Genomic DNA, 21,748 nt, shown 5'->3' with positions numbered 1-21,748 from the left:
TGACAAGATTGTGCCTTTGATTTATTTGTTATTCTAGTCTTACAAGATTGATAGATTCATGTATCCCATGGCTTATATTTGCATTTTACTAATCCATTCAGTGGATTTTAGAATGTGGCAATTACAAGGGAAGGAAGGATAGAGAGCAAATCATAAATTTCTGTAAATACAATAATTGGAACTTGTTTCATTTCACAGAGCAAATGTGCAGATTAGTACTCTATAAGTTTATCAAGGATTTATAGCCTCGAACTTTACAAGGAGTGAGGGGCTTCCCACATAAACCTTTGTTTCCAGAAAAAGAGCTCCATGGAAACTCACTTAAAGGTTTACCAATGGGAATTTCCCCTACCAGAAGATTGTCCGATAAATTTAGTTCCTTCAGCTTTCTTAGCTTCAGAAATCCAACTGGTATCTTGCCTGTGAAATGATTTTTTTGCAGTTTCAGCCTTTCTAATGAGCTCACGTTCGCTAAAGCCTCTGGCAAAGTGAAACCGAACTTATTGCAACTTAAATCCAAAGTCTGCAACGATTTCATTCTCCCTATTGAAGTTCGCACCTCCCCTTCCAGGATATTGCGTGACAAGTTAAGATACTGTATCCCAACTTGGCCTCCTACTCCAATTTGTTGAATTCCACCCGAGAATATGTTATCAGAAAGGTCAATATATGTCAATGAGCCATCAGAAAATGCGGAACATATCTCAAAAATTTTACTTATGGGCCCAGTTATCTTGTTTGAGTGCAGATCTAGCACACCCAAATGCTGCAAGTTCGTAACTGAATCGGGGATACTTGAAACAAGAAAGTTTCTTGAGAGATTCAAAGAGTAGAGCTGAGTCAGGCTTCCCAGCCATGGTGGCAAGCTTCCAGTGAGATGGTTAGTTGACAAGTCCAATTCCTGTATTGGACTTGGAGTTGTTTGCAGAAAAGCTGGAATTTCTCCGTGAATTCCACATCCAGCCAAGTATATCCTGGAAAGTGATGGCATTTCTGCTAAACACTTTGGGAACGAGACAAGGTCCAAGTGGTTGAAGGACAAATCTAGAGTTTGGAGATTTTGGAGGGAAGAGAACTCACAAGGAAATGGCCCTTGAATAAAATTATGAGATATGCTTAAGAGTATTAGACGAGAGAGTAGACTGATAGATTTCGGTATCTGGCCAGATAGCAGATTGCCGTTTAGATACAACTCTGTTAAAGCTGATAGATTACCCAAGCTGGAAGGAATAACTCCGGCAAGCTTGTTATTTGCTAGGGAAACTCTTTGAAGAGAAACCAGATAGCCAAAGTTCGCAGGTATGGTTCCAGTTAGATTGTTATCATTCAGTTTAAGGAAGCCAAGAGAAGACATTTGGCCGGAACTTGATGGAAATGGGATCGCTCCCTCAAGACAATTTGTATCCAAGTACAATTCTGAAATGGCATTCAAACCTGTTAATGAAATTGGAATTTTCCCTCTCAATAGATTGTTGGAAAGATCAAGTTTTTCCAATGCCTGCATTTCACCAATCCTGTCTGGTATTTGACCTGTTATAGCATTGCTGTGAAGATCCAATTGCATCAGATTTGTCAAGTTTGTAAGAGAATCAGGTATAACACCAGTAAAACGATTTGAATGCAGTAGCAGTTGATTCAAATTCTTAAGATTGCCTAAGCTTGAAGGGAGAAAACCAGAGAATCTATTCTCATGCAGATGAAGTTCTTCAAGTTTTGACAGCTTACCGATACTATGTGGTACTGATCCACTGAGCTTGTTGCCATATAAATATAGCTTTCGGAGCCTTGGCAGGCGAAATCCAATTGCTGGTGGAATAGTTCCGGCCAGGTTTATTAGGCCGCCAAGATCAATGACCTCAAGAAAGCTGAGAAGTGTAATAGAGGGAGACAACCAGCCTTTCATTTCGGACTGTAATATAAAATCATCTGTGGAAATGAATCCTGCAAGAAGGATTGCTGTCACTCTGCCGGTCGTATTATCGCAAGTTACGCCTTCCCAATTGCAACAACTACGACCAACCCACTTTGCCAATCTGCCTGAAGTATCAACATGGATTCCAGCCTTGAAACTAATTAGACCCTTGAGGTCATTGCGATTGCATGCTTTACCAGCACTTTGTTTTGCTTCTCCAACTGTTGCAATGGTAAATAAAAGAACAAGCCATAACAGCTTACAAACCATTTTACCCTGACCGAAATTATGGCCACTAAGGGGCTGCTAAATCTAGTTTTTGCAGGAAATAAAACTGAGAATATCTAAGTGCAAGATCTCTATAGCAACTAATAGTGAGTAAAAAATCTCTCTTTTGCTTTTTCTTTTTCTTTTTTCTGTCTTTTCCTAACTTTACAGATTGTAATGCTGAAAAGCATAAATGTGTCTGAATTATGATGTCCTTGGAAATGCTTAAAAAAGGGGGGCTGATCATAAAATGATAGACGTCACTTCTCCCAATAGTTTCAAAGATAGTAAACTAATCCCAATCCTAATTCCTTCTGTAATCTTCAAAAAATCCAAAAATAAATCTTTCCTAAGAAGCTGCTGTTGGGATGCATCAATGGGCAAACTGAGATTTCCGATTATAGGCACATAACGAATCAATTTAGGATACTAATTTAATAAGCACATGTTTGTGCACTTTGCCAATAAGCTTAAGCCATGTGATGAATATTCACTCTCATCGGACGGCTATAATGGCATTAGCTTATTGAAAATCACATGGTGATCCACTACTCAATGGCATATTAGCTTTGATGTTCCTTTCTTGGGGGCAGGTTTCATAACACCCATGTTCTTAGATTACTGTTGGTCAAATGTACTTTAAAAAATTTCGGGTTTCAGACACCGGAGACTCCCTGTTTTTGTTTATGGTCCCCAAAGGCTGGCTTCTGTGAACATTGTGGAACTTCAAGAAGGATCTTACAATTGTCAGTTTCTTTAGAACCTATAAATCGATTATTTTAATCAATACAATTATATATTATTTTAATTATTGAGCCTGCTTTTGGACAAGCTACCACTTGACCCTCCCCTCCTGGCCTCTTTTTTACTTTTATTTCACTTGAATTTCGCCATGATATAAGGGTTATTTCGGAGGAATGGTTTGTGCCTACAACTTTTTGGGACGTCTGAACAAATTGGTTACCCCATTAAAGCTAAAGACTATAATCAGCAATTCACATTGCCCTCGTTTTATGGCTCTTGTCCAAACTAACAAGCCCCTTTAGTCTCACAAAATCAGGCCTGAAATTGTGAAGCTGAGGCAATAAAGTCTTAAAGAACAGGATGGTTTAACAAATTCTCAACATGACGTGATAAGGATTGTGGTTTAGACCACAGACATGTCCTTTCTGAGGAACATCCATTTGCTCTCTTTTGTTTTGCAGTCCTTATTTCATTTCCTAGCCTGGTAATCTTTCTAATGGGTTGAGCCCAACTGTTCTATATCTGCTAGTAGCAGTGCTCCCTAACTTCTCAGTTCTGTTGCCTCCTCCGGGGCTGTTAGATTACCATGAAAAGAGAGATGGAAGCTTGATGCTTGCATGGAGGACTGGAGATTTAAAAAATCCATTGTTAGGTCTCATCTGGCCACGTAGTGACGCTGAAGTTTGGGGTGGATGAAGTAATCGGGCTTAATTACTGAAATACCAATGATGGCTCTTTCTTAAATAAGAGCTTGATGTTAGGAACAAACCTCACGAACAATGATATATCCATTAAATGTCACAAATTGAGTAATTTCAAAATGATGCGCAAAGCTCTGTCATTTTTTCCACAAATTAAGACAATACAATGAATTGTTAGGTAAACCTCTTGGCTCAAGTCAGAACAGTAAGAAATTATGGAAATAGATTTATCAGTAATGCATATATGTATGTGATAGGGGCTAGCTAGCTAGGAAGAAATTGCACATACTGATGATCTAATCTGTCTGAAAGAATCAAGAACGTGGAACATAGCAAAGTGGTGCATCTTCACCTACCCAATAGGCTCGCATCCATGAATGACTGAACACTAGTTACTTCCATGTGATAGGACTGACGATGCAGTGGGGCTGCTAACATCTCTATCTATGTTCCCAAAGTTTGCTTTCCCACTCAACATTTTGATGGCTATTTGAGCAACTTCTGCAAACCAGTCATCCTCCGGCAATGCACTGCCAAGAAAATGTTTTGTCATAGGACGGCAGCTTAGCAGTTGATTTGTTAACCATATTCATTAAGTAATTTGAAATGGCAACCATGCATATTGTCCATATAATAAGCAGGCTGAAGCCCCCTTAGGACGCTGCATCATTGTATTATTCTAGTTCTATTTTGTTTAATCTAATGTTAACTGGAAGTACCTGTAAGGATCCACTCCAGTAGCAGAAACCACATCAATCGCTCTTGCTATGATGTTTTTGATAACTTGATGTAGATTCCTAGACAAGTAGCGGCCTTGAGACGCAAAGAGCAACACAAATTGCATATCCAAGTAAAACTGCACCAGTAATTGATCAATTAATGTCGTCTCTAGCTGTGTAAAAGACACAGATCCACAGCAAATAATTAGAAATCAGAATGAAGGTGCCTTGTTTTTAAATATACCTGTTGGAGGCCAAGAGGACCCAAAGGCTTTTGTCCCTCCACTTCTTCCCAGAAAGTTTGATCATCAGAAAGCCAAAGAATCACTGTCTCCGTGAGTCTCATCAATAGAATTGTTGCAAACCTTTCCCTACCTACAAACATTTCAGTTGCTATGTTGGCCACCCGAGACAACTTTATGAATAGTTCCTGAATAAAAATTAAGTTGATGAAAATTCACAGCATCCTGATGAATAAAGTTCTATAAGAAAGCAATTATGTGAGCAAAAGGAGCTAAAAGGGCAAAGCGTCTCAAGAGAGAGGCTGAGCCAACATGCCAGAACTCGATCAAGAAAATGCACTCTCTTGTTGCATAAAGCAAACCTACAATATGTGCGAACTGAATGAATTCCTCCAACCTCGAGAAACTACCTGAACAATTGAAGATGGGAACCATTCAGGCTCCTCTGCTTGGTCATCCATACTTGTGTATATAACTGCATTTAGACGGATTTCACCATCTTCAGTGAAGATGAGCTCAAGAGCATGTTGTCTGCAGAAGCTATCTCGCAAGCGGTCAACTGAGCGTTGAAGTTTCTTCTTCCATTCCCTTTGATCCGGAAGACGAGATTGCCTACCTGAAGCTCTTCTTGGTTGTTCATCTAATCTAGTAGGCAATGGCAAAAGCCTCATGGCAGAACGCGGGAGCAGCTCATCTGCTAATAATGATGCATTTGCTAGTAAAGCTATCTGCTGGCTTTCAGTTTCTGCCATCCTCACAATTTTACTACCAGAAGCTTCCATGTTGTCTTCATTCTCCATTGAACCCGGTAATGCACGGATCAGCAAGTTTACATAGGCACTGAACACTTGTAGAATACCTTCGAGTGCAGGACCATCCAACTGAAGGATCTCAAGTGGCGCTACATCTTCTAGAATTTCCTGAAGATTGAAGAATTGATAAAGTCAAAAGCTTCTAGAATAGTAAACTGCAGGATGGACCATTATATTTCCCATAATTATTAAGTCAATGTTAATCAGCATTCCTCACCATCAGACTCAGGTTAACTTCAAAAAGAGGTTCTATAACTTGATTACTTTTGAATTAAAAGCAGGTACCACCAACTGGCATATGATTATGGACAAAGCAGCAAATAACATCCCAATAAAGCAAAAGAAATCATATCAAGTGTCCTGTTCTTTAATGTTGTGGAGCGGAAAGATTTCAAACAGGAAGTGTTGTTAGTCACCTGAACCATTGAGTTGAATCGGTTTGCACTGTTTGAAAGCTTTGGCTGTGACCCTGCTGCATTAGCAAAGGATGAAGTAGAAGATAAAAGACGCCCACCAACTGGTGTATAAGCAAGCAACCAGTCATCTGCAGCAGCTAATGCAGCACTAATCTGTTCAATTCTTTTTAAATTGGCACTTAGTGCCTGCTCAACACTAGACCTAAAAAGTCTCAGTAAAACAGGAGAAAGGGCCAGTCCACGAGCTTCTAACAAAGAACAGTGACCCAAGCATATCTGAATGCACTCAGCAGCAACCCTTAGCCCCCATGCAACTGCTGATGAAGCTAGAACATGCCTCTTAAGAAGAAGAGCGAAAACCTGAGTCTGTTTGACAGCCCAAGTCACAAGCTCAGACGAATATGCAGGCTCCTCACCAAAAACTGACAAGGAATCACTCGCAGCTTGTGCAATGGTTGAGAAGACAAGCTGTGAAATTGCAGCAGTATATACTGTTGCATTGGATGAGCGAAGACTCTTCATGCTAGACTGCAGCTTCTGGTGATGAGAATTGAGTAGCAATGTATGAGCACGGGAACCATCTCCAAGTTTTTTCAGAGCTAAAACAGAAGAATGGAGCTCTACTCCACGTGTTGAAGGTTGGATAATGGTATCTGCAATCTGGTCCGCTAATCGTTGTCTTTGTTCTGTAATTGCAGTCCGTAATTTAAAGAGTGCAGCTGGACTCAATGTGCGCTTCCTAGCAGCATCTCTGGCTAAAATTTCTCCCTTGTCAAGGGCCGCCATAGCTTCGTCGACTCTCCTTTCAGCCAATAAAACATCAAGGGTCTCCAAGAATTCTGGTAACCAATCTTCTGTTTTGGGAAGTTCTCTATTCTCAAAGTTAGATAGGTCCTCTGCAAGTGAGTCTTCAGAATTAGCCCACAATGAATCAATCCGAACACGTTCTTCTAAACCATGAACTAGAGCTGCCTGAGTAGATAGGAGATTCCTCATGGAAAGAAGATGTCCCTCGAGAGCTAAAATCTCCCTTGATGTGCTGCAAATGAAAGCCATGGTGGATTATTATTTTCTCTGTTAAGAATACATATGATAACCACAAAATCACGCATTTGTATATATTAAAAAAAATAAAATAGAACCGCAGGTGACAATAAACAATTCATATAATTGTCGATATGGCCTGCATTTTCACAAACACGCAATTTTCATTCAGAAAGTTAATTGTTAAAAATAAAAGAAATAATTGATAATACTATTAAAATTTCGATGGTTACCGAATGAAAGCAGTGTAATTAGCGTAAACACTTCTGCGCATTTCCTCAGCAGACGCTTTTTTCAACTCGATAAGGTGAGAACACAAGTGCCTTATTTCCTGCCACACCATCAGCAGCAGCAACATAACATTTATTTATTTCACTGATAATTAAAGTCGTGAAAACTCAATCCATTTCGTGTTTTAACTTACTAAACTGATTTAAAGAAAAATAATAAGAATTAAGGACCTTCTCGTTCATAGTCTGGCATTTGGAGATAACGTAAGCCTCAGGATCAAAGCTAGAGCCTTTGAAAACCTTTAACCGATCACTCAGCGTTAGGTTTCCTTCGAGTTCTGCCGAGTCTCCTGTACTCATTTTTCTTCTTCCGCTTGCGAATTTCTTCTACCAGAAATGAACAGATTTCGATTTTGATTAGGAATTGTGAAACGTTAAATGCAGAAAAATTCAAGAAACTTTTACGTATGGATTGTGTGTGGTGACAGCAAGGGAATAGGAGTGCAGGTTTTTTCGTGACCACGTATCACCCGCTCTGTTCGTTTCTTGATTTATTATATTATGCTCGTGAGCTTTCAATTCTAGCATGGGTTTTGGTTTTGGTTTTGTAAAGGGTCTTATTTACCATCAGGATAATTCTTTTATTCACCGATGGGCTATTTTATTTTTTCATTATGGGGAGAAGAGAGAAGCTTAGATATTCCTTTTTTTTTTATATTTCTTTTTAGCTATTCCGGATTTATTGTAGTTTATGCTGTGGATTGGATTGCGTTTCATGCTATTTTTCTCTTAAGTTTAATTTTATATGTGAGTTAAATCATTATTAAATAAAAGAATTAAAAAAAGTAATGATAATAAAATTCTCCCGTCATGCAGTAAAGGATGAAGCATTCCCATTTTTATGCACAACGATGCTACCGCAGGTTCATATTATTATCTTCTAGACAATGAATCTTCTCTTATGCTTGAAAATGATTTTGGCGCTTGCTGCCTGTTGCACCCATTTGCATCCAGAAGAATTTAAACCCACCATTATTTATCATTTCTCCACTAGGTATTGCATCACATTAATCAGAACCATAATATATAGTTATCTTGTACTTCCGATAAATATGTACTTCTAATAAACACTATTCTTGTTCTTTATTTCCAAAACTTGAATCACTGTAATTCTGAAGTTTAGAAGAAGAATTGATCACTTCTCCAAATTCGGATTCTAAAATGATTACACCAGGTGCTTACAAGTTGAAATACGGAGTTCAAAACTCAAACTTTGCATCAAGTAAATTAGCAACCCATTACTTTGTTGGCTTCGAGCTTAGGTTTCTCAACAACACTGCCATCGTTGCCAGCAAGTGCTCTGTACTTATCTTTTCTAGTAAATCCAGTGCATTCATAGGAAAGAGTAGCAGCAATCACCCTTTGTATGTAATTAGCCACTTCGTGGCTAGACTTGCCTGAACTGCACGTTAATTCTTGGGGCAACTTACTCAAGAAAGTTACTTCATAAGCTGGACTAGGGTTCATGAAGAAGTAAAATGGATCCATCCCTTTCCACCCTCTAGCGGTAGTTCCATGGAACATGCTCATTCTGTTCACCATAGCTACCGGCACAATTTGATCGGTTAATTCTGCGAACAAAGCTGAAAACCTTAAAAGAAAGGGTTCCCTGCAAGTGGTCCCTTCAGGACATATCGCCAAGTCACCTTCTACTAACAACTTCTTGATCATTGCTGCATCTGTTGCTCTATCGCGGCTGAGCCTAACTGTTTTGATGGGTGATATAATTTCCGAGAGGCGAGATACTGAGTATGTGACTGCGGCAATAGGGCGGCCAAGGGCAGTGGAGAGGAATATGGGGTCAAGGAGAGTTCTGTGGGAGCAAACAAAGAGGACACCTGATTGACCAGTTGATTTCTTGGCTGGAGGAGGTGGGTTGCCTTTTACTGTGACACGGACACCGAGTGCTAAGAAGGCATAGTAGACCATTGGCATAGGCAGGAGTGATCCTGCTGCAATTCTCAAGCAAGCTAGAATGAAGCCTATTGGTATCCAGAGAATGATGAGAAGTGCCATTAATGGTGTTGGTTTCTGGACTAGCCTGCCATCATGGAAGACGATGGGTTTTGGGAGCTTGTCACCTGTTACTGCCCTGACTTCCGGCTTGGGTGGCACCAGGTATCCCTCCTGTATCATCTCATGATTATCAGTATATTTAGTCCAACAAGCTGTACACGTTGTTAAAATTGGTTGATATCCGATTAGAATTATTATTGGAATTTGACTCAATTTGTATATACTTGAAATGATCAATTGTTTCTAGAGTGGTCGTCAGGACCAATGAATATTACACAAAATGGAAGGACATTAAGCTAACCTTGCACAAAGCCATAAAGGGAGCATCAGTGCGCCTATCTCCAAGCCCAACTTCTGGCCTTGCGTCTCCAAAAGCCTTTTTAAGAGCATTTGCCTTGTTCTTGCCTACAAGTACACCAGGGGTACGAACAAAACCTGTAGCTCTACCTTTATAAGTTGATATTTCGGTACCAAAAACTAAATCAGCTCCCAAGAAATCCTTCAGAAATGCTTCCACCATAATTCTTGGGTTCGCTGTAAGAACGCAGCGTTTCCCACAAGAAGAGAACACACGCCATGACTCAGGATGGAGATCGCTGGAGTAGAACTTTGGCAGCACTGCGCGTGCTACAGATTCAATATCCGATACTTTCATACCAGCAAAGGATGCAAAGGTAAGAACTTGAATACCAGCAGACTCTGAAACAAAGTAATAAAGAAGTGCCGCAAGTGGTGATGCCAAGAGCAAGAAAAGAAGCCTAAAAATCCCACCAGCCTCGAAGGCAATTAGAGCGAAATAAGGGAAGGAGCTACGACCAATAAACAGGGTGCCATCCATATCAGCGACCACCGTGTGCTTTTCTCGGCCTTTGGACGCACATTTGCTAACTTCTGGGAAGCTGTCCACCATAACCATGGTTAAATCTTTAGTTGTATATTAAAGAAATAATTACAGTGGCTAGCTATTTAAATTTTCCTGAATGAGCAATCTTCACTAAAGATGTTGCCCATATATAAGAGGAGAAAACGACAGGAATGAGGATGTTATATGATAAAAACCATGAGAATTTGACGTTGAGTGGCGCCGGGATTTCCAAAAGAAGTTGGTTCTGAACATGTGAACAAGTGGTACAATCGAGGTTGGGCAGTTTCTTTGGAGAATAAATAAACATTGTGAATGGTTATATTATTGGAAATGGCATTGTAAAAATCAGCGGCACCGTTGTCGTTTATGTGTCATTTAGCTTTGCAATACATGTCGCTCTCGAGTAAGATGTGATTGAGGTCCTAGAAGAAATAGTTTCCCTCATTTGCTTAATTGTTTCTCTTTTGGCTTGGCTGCTAACTGATTTTATAACCCAGTAAGCTGTGACCAGGAGAGGGATATCATGTTTGCCATCCATAATTAGTGAAACCTAGTCTCCAACCAATACTTGTACCTGTTGCTGCTCCAACTAACTGGACTACACTTTGCCACTTGGCAGAACGGGACTCGATCGAGTTCCCCTAGGTTTGGCACCAACTCTCTACTCTAGTGCCATATTATAGTCTAGCTTAGAATACGCATTTTCAAGAGATGCCTTTCGGCCACAGGCATTGCCACTGTCCGGTCCAAATATTTTCCAGGAGCATGTGATGTGTGATTAGGCGCAGGTCCGAATCGTCCCAGCATCGATTCCTCGAGAGTTAAAAGTAATAATCTTTCCGTGGATATCCAAGTTTCGGTTTCATTAGACGCATGTTCGAATCTTCCTAGCATCAATTTCTCGGGCGTGAAAGCAACGATCTTTTTTTTTTTTTTTGTGAATATCTAAATATCAGCGTGAATCATTTATCTTTAGCGGGTTTCTGGCCGAGAAATGGAGAGGGAAAAAAACAAAAACGGATCCAGAAAAGAAACCCAAAATTTCTTATGTGAAAATCAGTGAAACAAGGAGATGGAAGAATACTTTGCTAGTCATCTTATTTGTGGATGCATGAAAAAGAGAATGCCTGATGAGAGAAAGAAGGAAGGAATACGCCATCAGGTCCATTGCCATGCACTTGAAGCGGAAAGGAAGGAAAATTTCCCAAGAAGGAAACATTACGTATTAGGTAGACTATGGACTTTTTTAACTATTTCTAATAAGAATAGTAATAGTAATAATAAGAAAGACGAAGAAGAAGGTGGGATATGGTCCTAAGAGTGGTGAGTTTGGACACTAACTTTCAGATAAATGTGAGTTTTTCTTTTATCTAATTGAAATTCTTTTTAAAATAAATAAATCAAGGACAACAGTGCAATCAAATTAAGTATAACATAATAACACCCAAATTAAGTTAACCTTTCTTTTTCTTTTTTCATTAATTGAAAAAGAAGAGTACAAATTGATACATACTAAAAATAAAAATAAATATAATCAGAAAGTATAAAGAACAAATCGCATTCAGATAGTCAAAATTTATGTTCCTTTTTTTTTTTTTTAATTATGTTGAAATAGTTATTTTAATTTACAAGTAGATAAAATCACACTTTAATTTTTATATAAATCATATTGCGATAATATTAATATAAAAAATTCTCACAATTAATATTTCGATCATTTAAATTTAATGCATATCTTTATATAGAAACAAGCAGTTTTCTTTTTTTTTTTTTTCAAATAGAAATGATATTATGAATTAATTTAATTCAGACAGAAAAAGAAATAAATACAACTACATCGGATAGCAATTATAAACTTATGTTTAATTTATTAGAAAATAGCTGTTATATTTTCATGAGAAAAATGGTCGAGAGATGCTCAAGCCATCGGATACCATTTAACTCATGTTTAATCCATCAGAAAATAACTGTTACTATTTTATGAAAAAAATGGACAAGAAGATGCTCAAGCCAGTTATGAAGCTCAATATTTAATTTTGGCAAGGCAACCTATAATCATATGTACTAAACTTGGTATTTGTCTTAAGTGAAGCATAAAGGAAAACAAATACGAAAAAGTACAAAAAAGAAATGTGCAATGTGGTTTCACATTTTTGTATTTGAGAAATTATGTTTTTTTTTTTTTTTTTTTTTTGTGATTTAGGATTTTTTATTTATATTTTTACTACTTTATAAATTATAATATCTTTAGATTTATATAATTTAATACTAGTATAATTCTTATTTTTAATAACAAAATTATTTATTAAGTGATTTAGCATATAACTAACTTTATCTAAAATAAAATTAATATAAGCGACTAGTTAAGTTAAATTTATATATTTAAGGGTAATTTAATTTGTGAAAAATCATATAAAAATTAAGAATCAGAATAATGGTTAGTGTTTAACATATCATAAAATAAAATAAAATTATACTATGATTTCTCAATCGGTGAAATCATAATTATCTTTTTCTTTTTGAGAATAAACTAAATTAATGATAAAGCAGTGATAAATCCTGTATAATAACAACAAAAATAAACTGTGTTTTAAAACCTGTATTTATAATTTATACTCTTGTCCTTTCCCTGCAATCTGTTATTGACAAAATAGGATCAAATTATGAAGATTAAAGTAATTACAGCAGAACAATAATAAATTGAAATAAATATATAAGTTATAATTACCAGTTACTAAATTAAAAATATTAAATTGCTATCCAACTAGAGGATATACTCTTAACACCCAATAAAACCGAAATTTCAGAATATATATTAGCAAACCATACTAACAAATATGGAAGGAAACCGGAAAAGGTCAAAAAAAAAAAAAAAGGAACTTTATGGTTAAAATGGGAAACTACACATCAAATCATCATAAATTGATTTTCTGCTATTGGCATTATTATGAAAGAGAATAGGTGGAACATTTAATAAGGTTATAAATTGTTTTCTTTTCTTCTTTTTTAACGTCAATATAATTCAAACTCTGAATACATATTTCTAAAACAATGGTTTTATTTTATCATTCAATTAAGTTATTGGTTATTAGCTGTAAACTTTTTAGAAGTTTCTTTTTAATAGTATTGTTTAAGATTGAGAAACAGAATTTGGATGTGAATCTCAATGAGACAGTAGGTGATTGAGACTCGAGAACAAGAATGAAATGAAGCATAATAAAATAAATTAAATAATGCTACTCAAGAATTGATAAAAGACTTTTAATGAAAGATGCTTAAAGAGCATTGACCCATAGGAATTGGTTTTAGCCATAAGAATTTTCTACTTAAAATTGCAGAATCCTTTTCACAAATTTATGCATGCTCCTTTGACTGGTATGGACGTGTAATTGATATATATAAGTTAATACTCGTAAATGTACAAATCGTTTCTATAGTATATGTAAGTTTACAACGAAGTCAATCTCTTAAAAAGTTATGATGCAATTTATTATAAAAACTAATTATTAATATAAAACAATAAAAATAAATTTAAATACTTTAAACCAGTATTTTTAAAAGAATAATATTTATAAAGTAAATTAAATAAATTATAAAGTAAATATATAATGATATGATGTATGAAATTATATGCTAAATGCAGTATTTAGCCTAGCCATTTAGTTAGTAATTTTCTAGTTTTATTTTAAACTTAGATTTAATGAATGAGATGATGATATACTTTTTTCTTTAATTACTCAAGCTGATAATGCAACTAAAGTTTCTTTTACCAACATAGATTGAAGCAAATATGTCGTCTCTAATACATTCAACCTAAATATTTTCATAACAGCTGTATCATTAAATTAATATGATGGTTAACTAAAAATAATATTCGAAACTAATAAAGATATAAAAGTAAAGAAATCGCTTATTAAATAAATAAATAACAAGATTCATACATAAATAAAAAAACTAAACTCACACTAATAAAAATCAGCCTAATATATTAAATCTAATGATTATAGTATTAAATAGAAAGACATAAAATAATAAAGTAAAAGCTTCCTCTAGATCTAGAATTTCTTCAAATAGAAAGATGGTTGGTCCTCATTCTTTACTTTTTGAAAAGCTCTTTAAATTTTAAAAAGAGTAATGAAAACTAAATTAAAGTGTTTATGGAAGAACTATAGATAAAATAATGATGGACAGATGTAGAGAGTCGATATAAGAGAGCTTTCCTTAGAAGATAATTTGTAGAGATATATATAGAGAAGAATCCTCCTCTAAGTAAGTATCCCTAAAGATAAATATATTAATATAAATCTATCTGATAGGTAAGAATTAGATATCATTATCTCACAAAGTACTAATAACTCTTAATAAAAATCGTAATTATACAAAATGATTAAAATATCCATTGGCTCTTATAATTTTTTGTCAGGCCTTGCAAATAGCAGCCTATGAGTTTTAATCTTAAGCCTTGATACGAATATATCAAATTAAGTTTTTTTTTTCTTTAAATAGTATTTAGCTCCAGATTTTTCTCTCTTTGCTAATATTATCTGAAAATAGACAATTAAACTTAAATGAGGTAAAAATATATATCTTCACCATATTATATATAAAAATTATATTATTAAAACTTTAAGATACCCTAAATATCTATATATAATTTAGACCTACTAGTAATCAACATTCGCAAAATAAAGTTCATATTTTATTTTAATAAATAAAATAATGAAAGAAAATTTATTTACTTAGAATAAATATTATAATTTATATACATATATAATGAACTAATATAATATAAATAATTAATTCGATGTAATATGATATTAGATTCAATATTTTTAGCTATTAAATTTAATTATAAATAAAAATAACACCAGTAAACATAACTTAATAAAAAACAATAATTAAAAATTAAAATAAAGAATAAACCTAGCGCTTATAATTTGGTTTTTGTTAAGAGTGACATTGACAGGTGCCACACAACTAAGTTAGACCTTTTTTTTCTTTTTTAATTGTCAAGTCCAATAATTGAAAACTCAAAAAACGATTAGAACAAAAGAGACAATTTCAACGATTAAAAAACCCACCAACCTCAAGTCCCCACCCATCTTCAAATGTTCTTCCTAACGGTCTATAATTTATTACCATTTCAAAAATCCAGCCCTAACAGTAACCCATTTCATTTGTTTTTTTTATTATTAACATAAATTCTTATAAATAATCTTAAAATTATAATAAACAAACACCAAATTCCGCTTGTGATTTCTGAAATGGAATGACAAGTAATCCTCCTCCTCCACTACCACCACTGCCATGAAAAATGCCAATAGAATGTGGCGTGCATCCCTTGACCATGTCCACATCACTTTAATTAATAAATTAATAACATACCGTTTTAGTTTTTTTTTTTTCGTTAAAAATATTTTCATATTAATTTATGCAATTATGGAAGAAGTTAAGAATCTAATCTCTTAATGAGTTATGATTTTCCTTCTCACACTTATGAACAAAAACATACAAGGCAATAAATTAACTTACCTATGAGAATGTTACTCTGCTAATTGGGTTAGCAAGTGACCGTAATGATCCAGTAATCCTATTGCCTGAGGGTTTTGAATTTACTAATGAATTTAAAGCCAAGCACAGCACAGTATAAATGTTGGTCAACTGGCTGCAGGGACAGCCAGGGATTAAATATTAAATGAGGGTAAATATTGAAGAAGGTAAGAGAAAGAAATACAAAAATGCAATATTTCAGTTTCCTTTTCTATATTTCCTTTTCTTTTCTTTTTTTTTAATGGCAGTTTCTTCCTGCTGAAAGAGCGTGTGCGTTTCTTCTCTGTTGTCTTGTATAAATACTACTGAATTTGTACTACGTGCTTGCTTGCTTCCACAAACCAAACCCAAATTTTAATTTTAGGGTTATTTAAGTTTAAAACAAAGCAAAAATCACCTACCCATTTCAGTTTCTTTTCTGTTTTGGCACCGACAAAACGGGAAAACAATGAAAAGAGTGGTAAAGTTAGAGTCTTTACTATCTGTAAGTAGACTCACATTAATCCAAACGTTAATGGGTGTTCTTCTTTTCTACTTACTCTTCATCACCCTTCAAGTTCCTCTTGTTTTTAGAAATGGGTACTATGGCTCGGTCCCCAACGACGCCGACGACGTTCTGCCCCGACCTTTGTTATCATCTGGAAGCAACGACGATGGTCTTCCCTTAGCAAACCCGGAACCTCCTTCTCGGGTTATGAAGCGGTCGCCTGCAAGGCGAATGCGAGAAAAAAAAACACTGTCCGGTTTGTTTTTCAATGAAACAATTTTTGAAGGTAATGATTCTGCGGATGAGTTCTCTATTCTACACAAAGCTGCTAAAGACGCGTGGCTAGCCGGTAAAAAGCTATGGGATGATTTAGAGTCCGGTAAAATTAACCAACTCAACTCCACCGACAATAACCGGACCGAGAAGTGCCCGGCTTCTATAGCTTTATCCGGGTCGGAGTTTTACGCCAGGAATCGGATCATGGAGATTCCTTGTGGAATGACTTTAGGATCCCACATAACGGTGGTGGCTAATCCTAAGTGGGCTCACCCTGAGAAGGACCCGAAAATAGCGTTGTTGAGGGAAGGGGAGGAGGAGTTGATGGTATCACAGTTTATGATGGAGTTACAGGGGTTAAAGACCGTTGATGGAGAGGACCCACCTAGGATTCTTCATTTTAATCCCAGATTAAAGGGTGATTGGAGTGGCAAACCTGTCATTGAACAGAATACTTGCTATAGAATGCAGTGGGGTAATGCTTTGAGGTGCGAAGGCTGGAGTTCTAGGGCTGATGAGGAAACTGGTTAGTGAAATTTTATATGTTATTGTGGTCAATAGCTTGCAGTTGAATTAATAATATTGGTATGTTGATAATATAGTTACAGGGTATTGAGTTTCATTGTCTTAAAATTGATGTTCCCAGTGCCGTAAGTACTAAGTTGTAACTTTTGTCGTCTGTGTCGAGTTTTTGTAGTTAACTGCAGTGTCCTTGATAGTGACATGTTTTTATGGAGTTTTCTAACTTCATCCTTTAGTTTTATTTTATTAGGCCTTCAATTCTTTTATGCTATGATATTGATGGCACTTGACTATATTGGTGATTGTTTTTGGGTTTGGTGAAGTTGATGGACAGGTGAAGTGCGAGAAATGGCTCCGTGATGATGATGGTAATTCAGAAGATTCAAAAGCCACATGGTGGTTGAACAGACTGATAGGGCGAAAGAAGACGATTTCATACAACTGGCCATTCCCTTTTGCAGAGGGGAAGTTATTTGTTCTTACCCTTAGTGCTGGCCTGGAAGGTTACCATATTACCGTTGATGGAAGACATATCACTTCTTTCCCTTATCGTACTGTGAGTAACTTTATGAAATAAAAATTCATAGATAGAATTGCATAGCATCTTACATTTGTTTGTAATATTTGTAGGGATTTGTTCTCGAGGATGCCACTGGATTGTATTTGAATGGAGATATTCATGTACATTCTGTTTTTGCTGCTTCGTTGCCTTCCTCACATCCAAGCTTTGCACCACAAAAACATCTTGAGATGCTCACAAAGTGGCAAGCACCACCTATTACTGAGGAGCAAGTGGAGCTCTTCATTGGCATTCTTTCTGCTGGCAACCATTTTGCTGAGCGAATGGCTGTAAGGAAAACATGGATGCAGCACAAGTTGATAAGATCTTTAAAAGTGGTGGCTCGATTTTTTGTAGCACTGGTAAGGGTGGAAAGGAAGATGTATTTAGGTTAACCTCTTTGCAATGCTTTAAGCTAAAAATGCTAATAGTTCCTGTAATATGTATATATTTTTTCAACAGAATGGGAGAAAGGAAATAAATGTGGAGCTAAAGAAAGAAGCAGATTATTTTGGTGATATTATTATGGTTCCATACATGGATAACTATGACCTTGTTGTATTGAAGACTGTTGCAATCTGTGAATATGGGGTGAGTGATAGGGAACCATATTCTTGTTGGCTACATTCTTATATGTTCTGTTCATTGTAATCATTCTTTTATTACACTATCATATCACTTGGTAAATACAATTGTTTATATCTTCCTTTTTGTTTCTCTTCTTCTTCTTCTTTACCCTTCTACTAGGTTCGCATTGTGGCTGCAAAATATATTATGAAGTGTGATGATGACACTTTTGTTAGGGTGGATACCATGATCAATGAAGCAAAGAAGGTGCCAAGTAATAGAAGCTTGTACATTGGAAACATTAACTACTACCACAAGCCTTTGCGTACTGGTAAATGGGCTGTGACGTTTGAGGTAATTTCTCTGCCAATTCTTTGAGATTTCAACAATTAGTCAATTATATTGACATTTATAACGCCCTCTCTTTTCTAAATATAACATTATCTGCTTGTAGAAGACAATGTAAGCCCTTTCTTCGGTAATCTTTACCTGCTCTTTTCTTTTCTCTCTTCCTTCTCTTTCCATTCATCCGAGTGTAGTGTGCGGTTACTTATCTTATCTGCTTTGTGATAAAGTTGCATTAATCTTTAAGGCTAATTGATATGATAATGTGTTTAGATGCAAATGATCTACAAGTGTTGGTAATTTTTTGGCTATGTATTTCTCTTGTGTAGATGCTTTTCTCTTAGTTTAGTGGCATTATGATACATTATACATCATCATTGCTGATTTTGTTTTGAGGTTGATAATTCAGGAATGGCCGGAAGAAGAATACCCACCCTATGCAAATGGTCCCGGTTATATTGTATCCTCTGACATTGCAAGATTTGTTGTAACCGAGTTTCAAAGTCATAAATTGAGAGTATGTTCTGATGATTTACCATCTCTCTCTCACCTCCATGTGCACTTCTATGTAGTTTTTCATTGGTCATAGGACTAACCTGAATCTATGTCTACTTGGTGCAGTTGTTTAAGATGGAAGATGTGAGCATGGGAATGTGGGTGGAAAAGTTCAACAGTTCAAAACCTGTGGAGTATGTGCATAGTTTGAAGTTTTGCCAGTATGGATGTGTTGAAGATTATTACACTGCTCATTACCAATCTCCAAGGCAGATGATATGCCTTTGGGACAAATTACGCCAGGGAAATCCCCAGTGCTGCAATATGAGATGACCGATGTACGAACCCATTTTGGTAGTGTCCAGCCTTATTACAATAGTTCCAAGAAGACCAAGAAAGGGAGAAAGAAAAAGTTTTGCAGTCATAGTAAAATCTCTGTACATATTCAGAGCGATTTAGTATATACTGGATTTCTGATCATCATCGCATATGCCATTATGTGATGTTCTTTGTTTCAAATAGTCAATCAACTTCCCTTGTTGCTGTATCATACTCTAGCAACAATGATAATAGAGGGATTATACAATTTATAACAGACGTGCTGGTTTGTAATCTAAAGTGGGAAAACATAGGAGTGGAAAGAATTAAAACATTCTGTTTGAACACTATCAGGGTTCTCCTTTTTTCTGTTATTTTGTGGAGGAAGATTTATGTGACCTCCTGCGACTACCAAAGGGTATATGCATGAAATGGACTGAAGAACATGAAGAAAGGGAAAAAAAATTATCATCATCAGTATTGGCATAAGTATCATCTTCTTATGGGAATGCTGCAAATTGATTGTAAAATGTTAGGTGGCGGAGTTTGATATACAGCGATGATACTGATGATTCGAGAATAAAACTGTAGTTACAAAGCTTCTTTACATCTTTCTCTGTGGAAGTTGACGAGTAGGGCCTTCAAAAAACACTACCTTTATAATGAAAGTGATTCTCTCTTTGGTGGATGCAAATGCTCAAAAGAAAGAACCTTATTCCATGATCTTGTTTCCATTACCATCACTACCCCTCTGTGCTATTAGAGGACCACTTTGAAAGCTGGACCCCAAAATAAAGCCAAAACAAACACAAACTCTGAAAATTGTAGGCTAATGGTGTGATAAGCTTAGCCTGCTCTGCTTTATTGGCTAAATTAGCAAATAATATTATATATATATGTTTCAATTACAACTATTGGCGTCCTGTATTCTTTACCAGAAAGAGACTGCTGAGAAAGTGAGAAGTAGAAAGAAGAGGGTAACTAATTGCTTTTGAACATTTCTTTTCTTACATCCGAAGATAGATACATTAAAACAAAATACAGTTTGCTTATGCTCTTTATGTAAAAATAAAGGCCTACAAGAATGCCCAAACCAGAAAGCATGCCAAGGAATAGATTAACCAAGTACCTGAAATATTGCGAATGTCATATTGATCTTAAGGGCATCACCTAATATTAAAGGAAGAAAGAAGAAAAGAAATAAAGACAATACCTGTCTGCCATGGGAAAAGGCTTGATCCATGATTATATGATGCTCCAAACAAACAATCTGACGTTGTGTTCAAGCCATTAGGACAATTACAAACAAAGGAATTGAAAGCACCACCATAACCACAAACACCATCACTCTTCTCACAGTTAGCACAAGAGGTTGGATAGTCATTGTACACATTAAACTTGTACTTAAGTGCTATTCCATACTTCCAATTTTCAGGATTAGCTTTCTGACCACTAAAGCTATAGAACCCAGAATAAGAACGGCATTGCAATTTCTCTAAATCCATTTCAAAAGACGGTCCGAGATCAACTGGGGTATATACACAACAAGTAGAGATAGGGAGATTGAGCATGCTAATAGCTTGACAGGAATACAAGAAACTGCAAATAGGTGCTCCTGTTCTATCACACTGAGGAACTATAGTGGCATTACTATCACTATTTGTATTGGTTCTGTAAATAGGTGATGAAGAGGTTGAGCAGTCGAGTAATGTAAAGACGGTATCATCACAAAAAGAGAAAGGGGCATCCCAGTCTAAGCCAAAGCCTTTGCTTGGTTGGGTGCAAGCACAGGTTGACATAGAAGGATCTGAGATGTAAATAACTTGATTGGTGTAGTCTATGTTGGTGACAGGATAGCAGCCAGTATGTGTGGTCAAAGTAAGCTTGTCTTGATTGCAAGTTACATATTTCTGTAATCTTGGATCGCCACAGCCAAGGCCAGTTCCAAATGGATACTTGACGGGGATTTTACCACAAGAATTCTTGCAAGCTTGGGCTGATGTTAAGGAAAGAAGAGCTATGAAAGAACAAAAGAGCAAAAGGAGAGCAGTGACAGAGTGCTTGATATTGTTCATTTTAAGGCTGTAGAGAAAGGTTATAGCGACAGAAGAGGAAGAGAAGGTGGTGGGATGTGAAGCATCGGTGTTCTTGCTATATGTTAACTTATATACTGTGGAAGCAGCTAAGTAGGGACTAGAGAGAGTGTTGCGGTAAAGGACACGTGTGCTTTAGTTGTTTGGGGATTGGTTTTTGGCGACTTTCGGTGTGTGAGGTTGGCAAGCTTTTTTGATGATCCTTTTAGCTTTTCTTTATGCATTTTTAGATGCCTTGTTTTCATCACTCTTCCTCGTTTACCATTGCCAATTTTATGGCTTTGTTTGTTGATGCACTTAAAAAATGTTCATTCGGTGATATCCTCTATCTCTTGGTTTGGCTGCCAATTAGTTTGTACGATGAACTTGCATATGCCATATTCTACCTATTTCAAAGCCAAAGTAGTTGGATTCCCATATAATTTGCAATTTTGTATGCCATTCACTTCTTATTTCTGGATTTCAAGACCATCTCAAGGGGGTTAAGGGGTGATTAGTATGCTGACTT

At 36.2% G+C, this 21,748-nt stretch overlaps 5 protein-coding genes across 6 annotated transcripts; 1 reads left to right on the top strand and 4 right to left on the bottom strand.

Moving 5' to 3' along the window:
* Window positions 1-139: 139 nt before the first annotated feature.
* On the bottom strand, window positions 140-2,326 carry LOC8287052 (LRR receptor-like serine/threonine-protein kinase FLS2). Of its 2 annotated transcripts, XM_048379234.1 has the most exons (2): window positions 1,726-2,326; window positions 140-1,530 (listed from the first exon to the last, which is right to left on the bottom strand). In XM_048379234.1, the coding sequence occupies exons 1-2, from the start codon at window positions 2,180-2,182 to the stop codon at window positions 221-223; spliced, it is 1,767 nt and encodes a 588-aa protein (XP_048235191.1). In that variant the 5' UTR covers window positions 2,183-2,326; the 3' UTR covers window positions 140-220. The 2 variants fall into 2 exon arrangements, with proteins under 2 accessions (XP_048235191.1, XP_002520173.2); XM_002520127.4 differs by having other exon boundaries at window positions 140-2,326.
* Window positions 2,327-3,830: 1,504 nt separating this feature from the next.
* Window positions 3,831-7,990, bottom strand: LOC8287051 (exocyst complex component EXO84A). Its single transcript, XM_015719774.2, has 7 exons — window positions 7,319-7,990; window positions 7,091-7,188; window positions 5,814-6,852; window positions 4,996-5,505; window positions 4,588-4,773; window positions 4,344-4,480; window positions 3,831-4,154 (listed from the first exon to the last, which is right to left on the bottom strand). The coding sequence occupies exons 1-7, from the start codon at window positions 7,445-7,447 to the stop codon at window positions 4,013-4,015; spliced, it is 2,241 nt and encodes a 746-aa protein (XP_015575260.2). The 5' UTR covers window positions 7,448-7,990; the 3' UTR covers window positions 3,831-4,012.
* Window positions 7,991-8,223: 233 nt separating this feature from the next.
* LOC8287050 (glycerol-3-phosphate acyltransferase RAM2) lies at window positions 8,224-10,455 on the bottom strand. The gene is made up of 2 exons (XM_002520125.2): window positions 9,465-10,455; window positions 8,224-9,274 (listed from the first exon to the last, which is right to left on the bottom strand). The coding sequence occupies exons 1-2, from the start codon at window positions 10,077-10,079 to the stop codon at window positions 8,375-8,377; spliced, it is 1,515 nt and encodes a 504-aa protein (XP_002520171.2). The 5' UTR covers window positions 10,080-10,455; the 3' UTR covers window positions 8,224-8,374.
* A 5,320-nt stretch (window positions 10,456-15,775) lies between these two features.
* LOC8287049 (hydroxyproline O-galactosyltransferase GALT4) lies at window positions 15,776-19,494 on the top strand. The gene is made up of 7 exons (XM_002520124.4): window positions 15,776-16,867; window positions 17,187-17,419; window positions 17,494-17,784; window positions 17,885-18,013; window positions 18,170-18,343; window positions 18,744-18,851; window positions 18,956-19,494. Exons 1-7 carry the CDS (start codon window positions 16,027-16,029, stop codon window positions 19,160-19,162), a joined length of 1,983 nt encoding a protein of 660 aa, XP_002520170.2. The 5' UTR covers window positions 15,776-16,026; the 3' UTR covers window positions 19,163-19,494.
* A 175-nt stretch (window positions 19,495-19,669) lies between these two features.
* On the bottom strand, window positions 19,670-21,315 carry LOC8287048. Its single transcript, XM_002520123.4, has 2 exons — window positions 20,361-21,315; window positions 19,670-20,276 (listed from the first exon to the last, which is right to left on the bottom strand). The coding sequence occupies exons 1-2, from the start codon at window positions 21,220-21,222 to the stop codon at window positions 20,224-20,226; spliced, it is 915 nt and encodes a 304-aa protein (XP_002520169.1). The 5' UTR covers window positions 21,223-21,315; the 3' UTR covers window positions 19,670-20,223.
* Between the last annotated feature and the right edge of the window lie 433 nt (window positions 21,316-21,748).

Source organism: Ricinus communis, chromosome 1 (assembly GCF_019578655.1).
Source record: "Ricinus communis isolate WT05 ecotype wild-type chromosome 1, ASM1957865v1, whole genome shotgun sequence".
NCBI classification, from domain to species: domain Eukaryota; kingdom Viridiplantae; phylum Streptophyta; class Magnoliopsida; order Malpighiales; family Euphorbiaceae; genus Ricinus; species Ricinus communis.
Note: the sequence above shows the minus strand (reverse complement) of the source record. Positions and strands in the feature narration are given on the sequence as shown.

What these genes read in the sequence shown, in the direction of transcription:
- LOC8287049 (XM_002520124.4), top strand. Translation starts at nt 16,027, where the DNA reads ATGAAAAGAGTGGTAAAGTTAGAGTCTTTACTATCTGTAAGTAGACTC. An exon ending in TAGGGCTGATGAGGAAACTG is followed by an intron (nt 16,868 to 17,186) that starts GTTAGTGAAATT and finishes GGTTTGGTGAAG; the next exon opens with TTGATGGACAGGTGAAGTGC. An exon ending in CTCGATTTTTTGTAGCACTG is followed by an intron (nt 17,785 to 17,884) that starts GTAAGGGTGGAA and finishes TTTTTTCAACAG; the next exon opens with AATGGGAGAAAGGAAATAAA.
- LOC8287048 (XM_002520123.4), bottom strand. Translation starts at nt 21,222, where the DNA reads ATGAACAATATCAAGCACTCTGTCACTGCTCTCCTTTTGCTCTTTTGT. An exon ending in CCTTTTCCCATGGCAGACAG is followed by an intron (nt 20,277 to 20,360) that starts GTATTGTCTTTA and finishes GCAATATTTCAG; the next exon opens with GTACTTGGTTAATCTATTCC.
- LOC8287051 (XM_015719774.2), bottom strand. Translation starts at nt 7,447, where the DNA reads ATGAGTACAGGAGACTCGGCAGAACTCGAAGGAAACCTAACGCTGAGT. An exon ending in TCCCATCTTCAATTGTTCAG is followed by an intron (nt 4,774 to 4,995) that starts GTAGTTTCTCGA and finishes ATTTTTATTCAG; the next exon opens with GAACTATTCATAAAGTTGTC. An exon ending in ACTGGAGTGGATCCTTACAG is followed by an intron (nt 4,155 to 4,343) that starts GTACTTCCAGTT and finishes TTTTCTTGGCAG; the next exon opens with TGCATTGCCGGAGGATGACT.
- LOC8287052 (XM_002520127.4), bottom strand. Translation starts at nt 2,182, where the DNA reads ATGGTTTGTAAGCTGTTATGGCTTGTTCTTTTATTTACCATTGCAACA.
- LOC8287050 (XM_002520125.2), bottom strand. Translation starts at nt 10,079, where the DNA reads ATGGTTATGGTGGACAGCTTCCCAGAAGTTAGCAAATGTGCGTCCAAA. An exon ending in CCTTTATGGCTTTGTGCAAG is followed by an intron (nt 9,275 to 9,464) that starts GTTAGCTTAATG and finishes GAGATGATACAG; the next exon opens with GAGGGATACCTGGTGCCACC.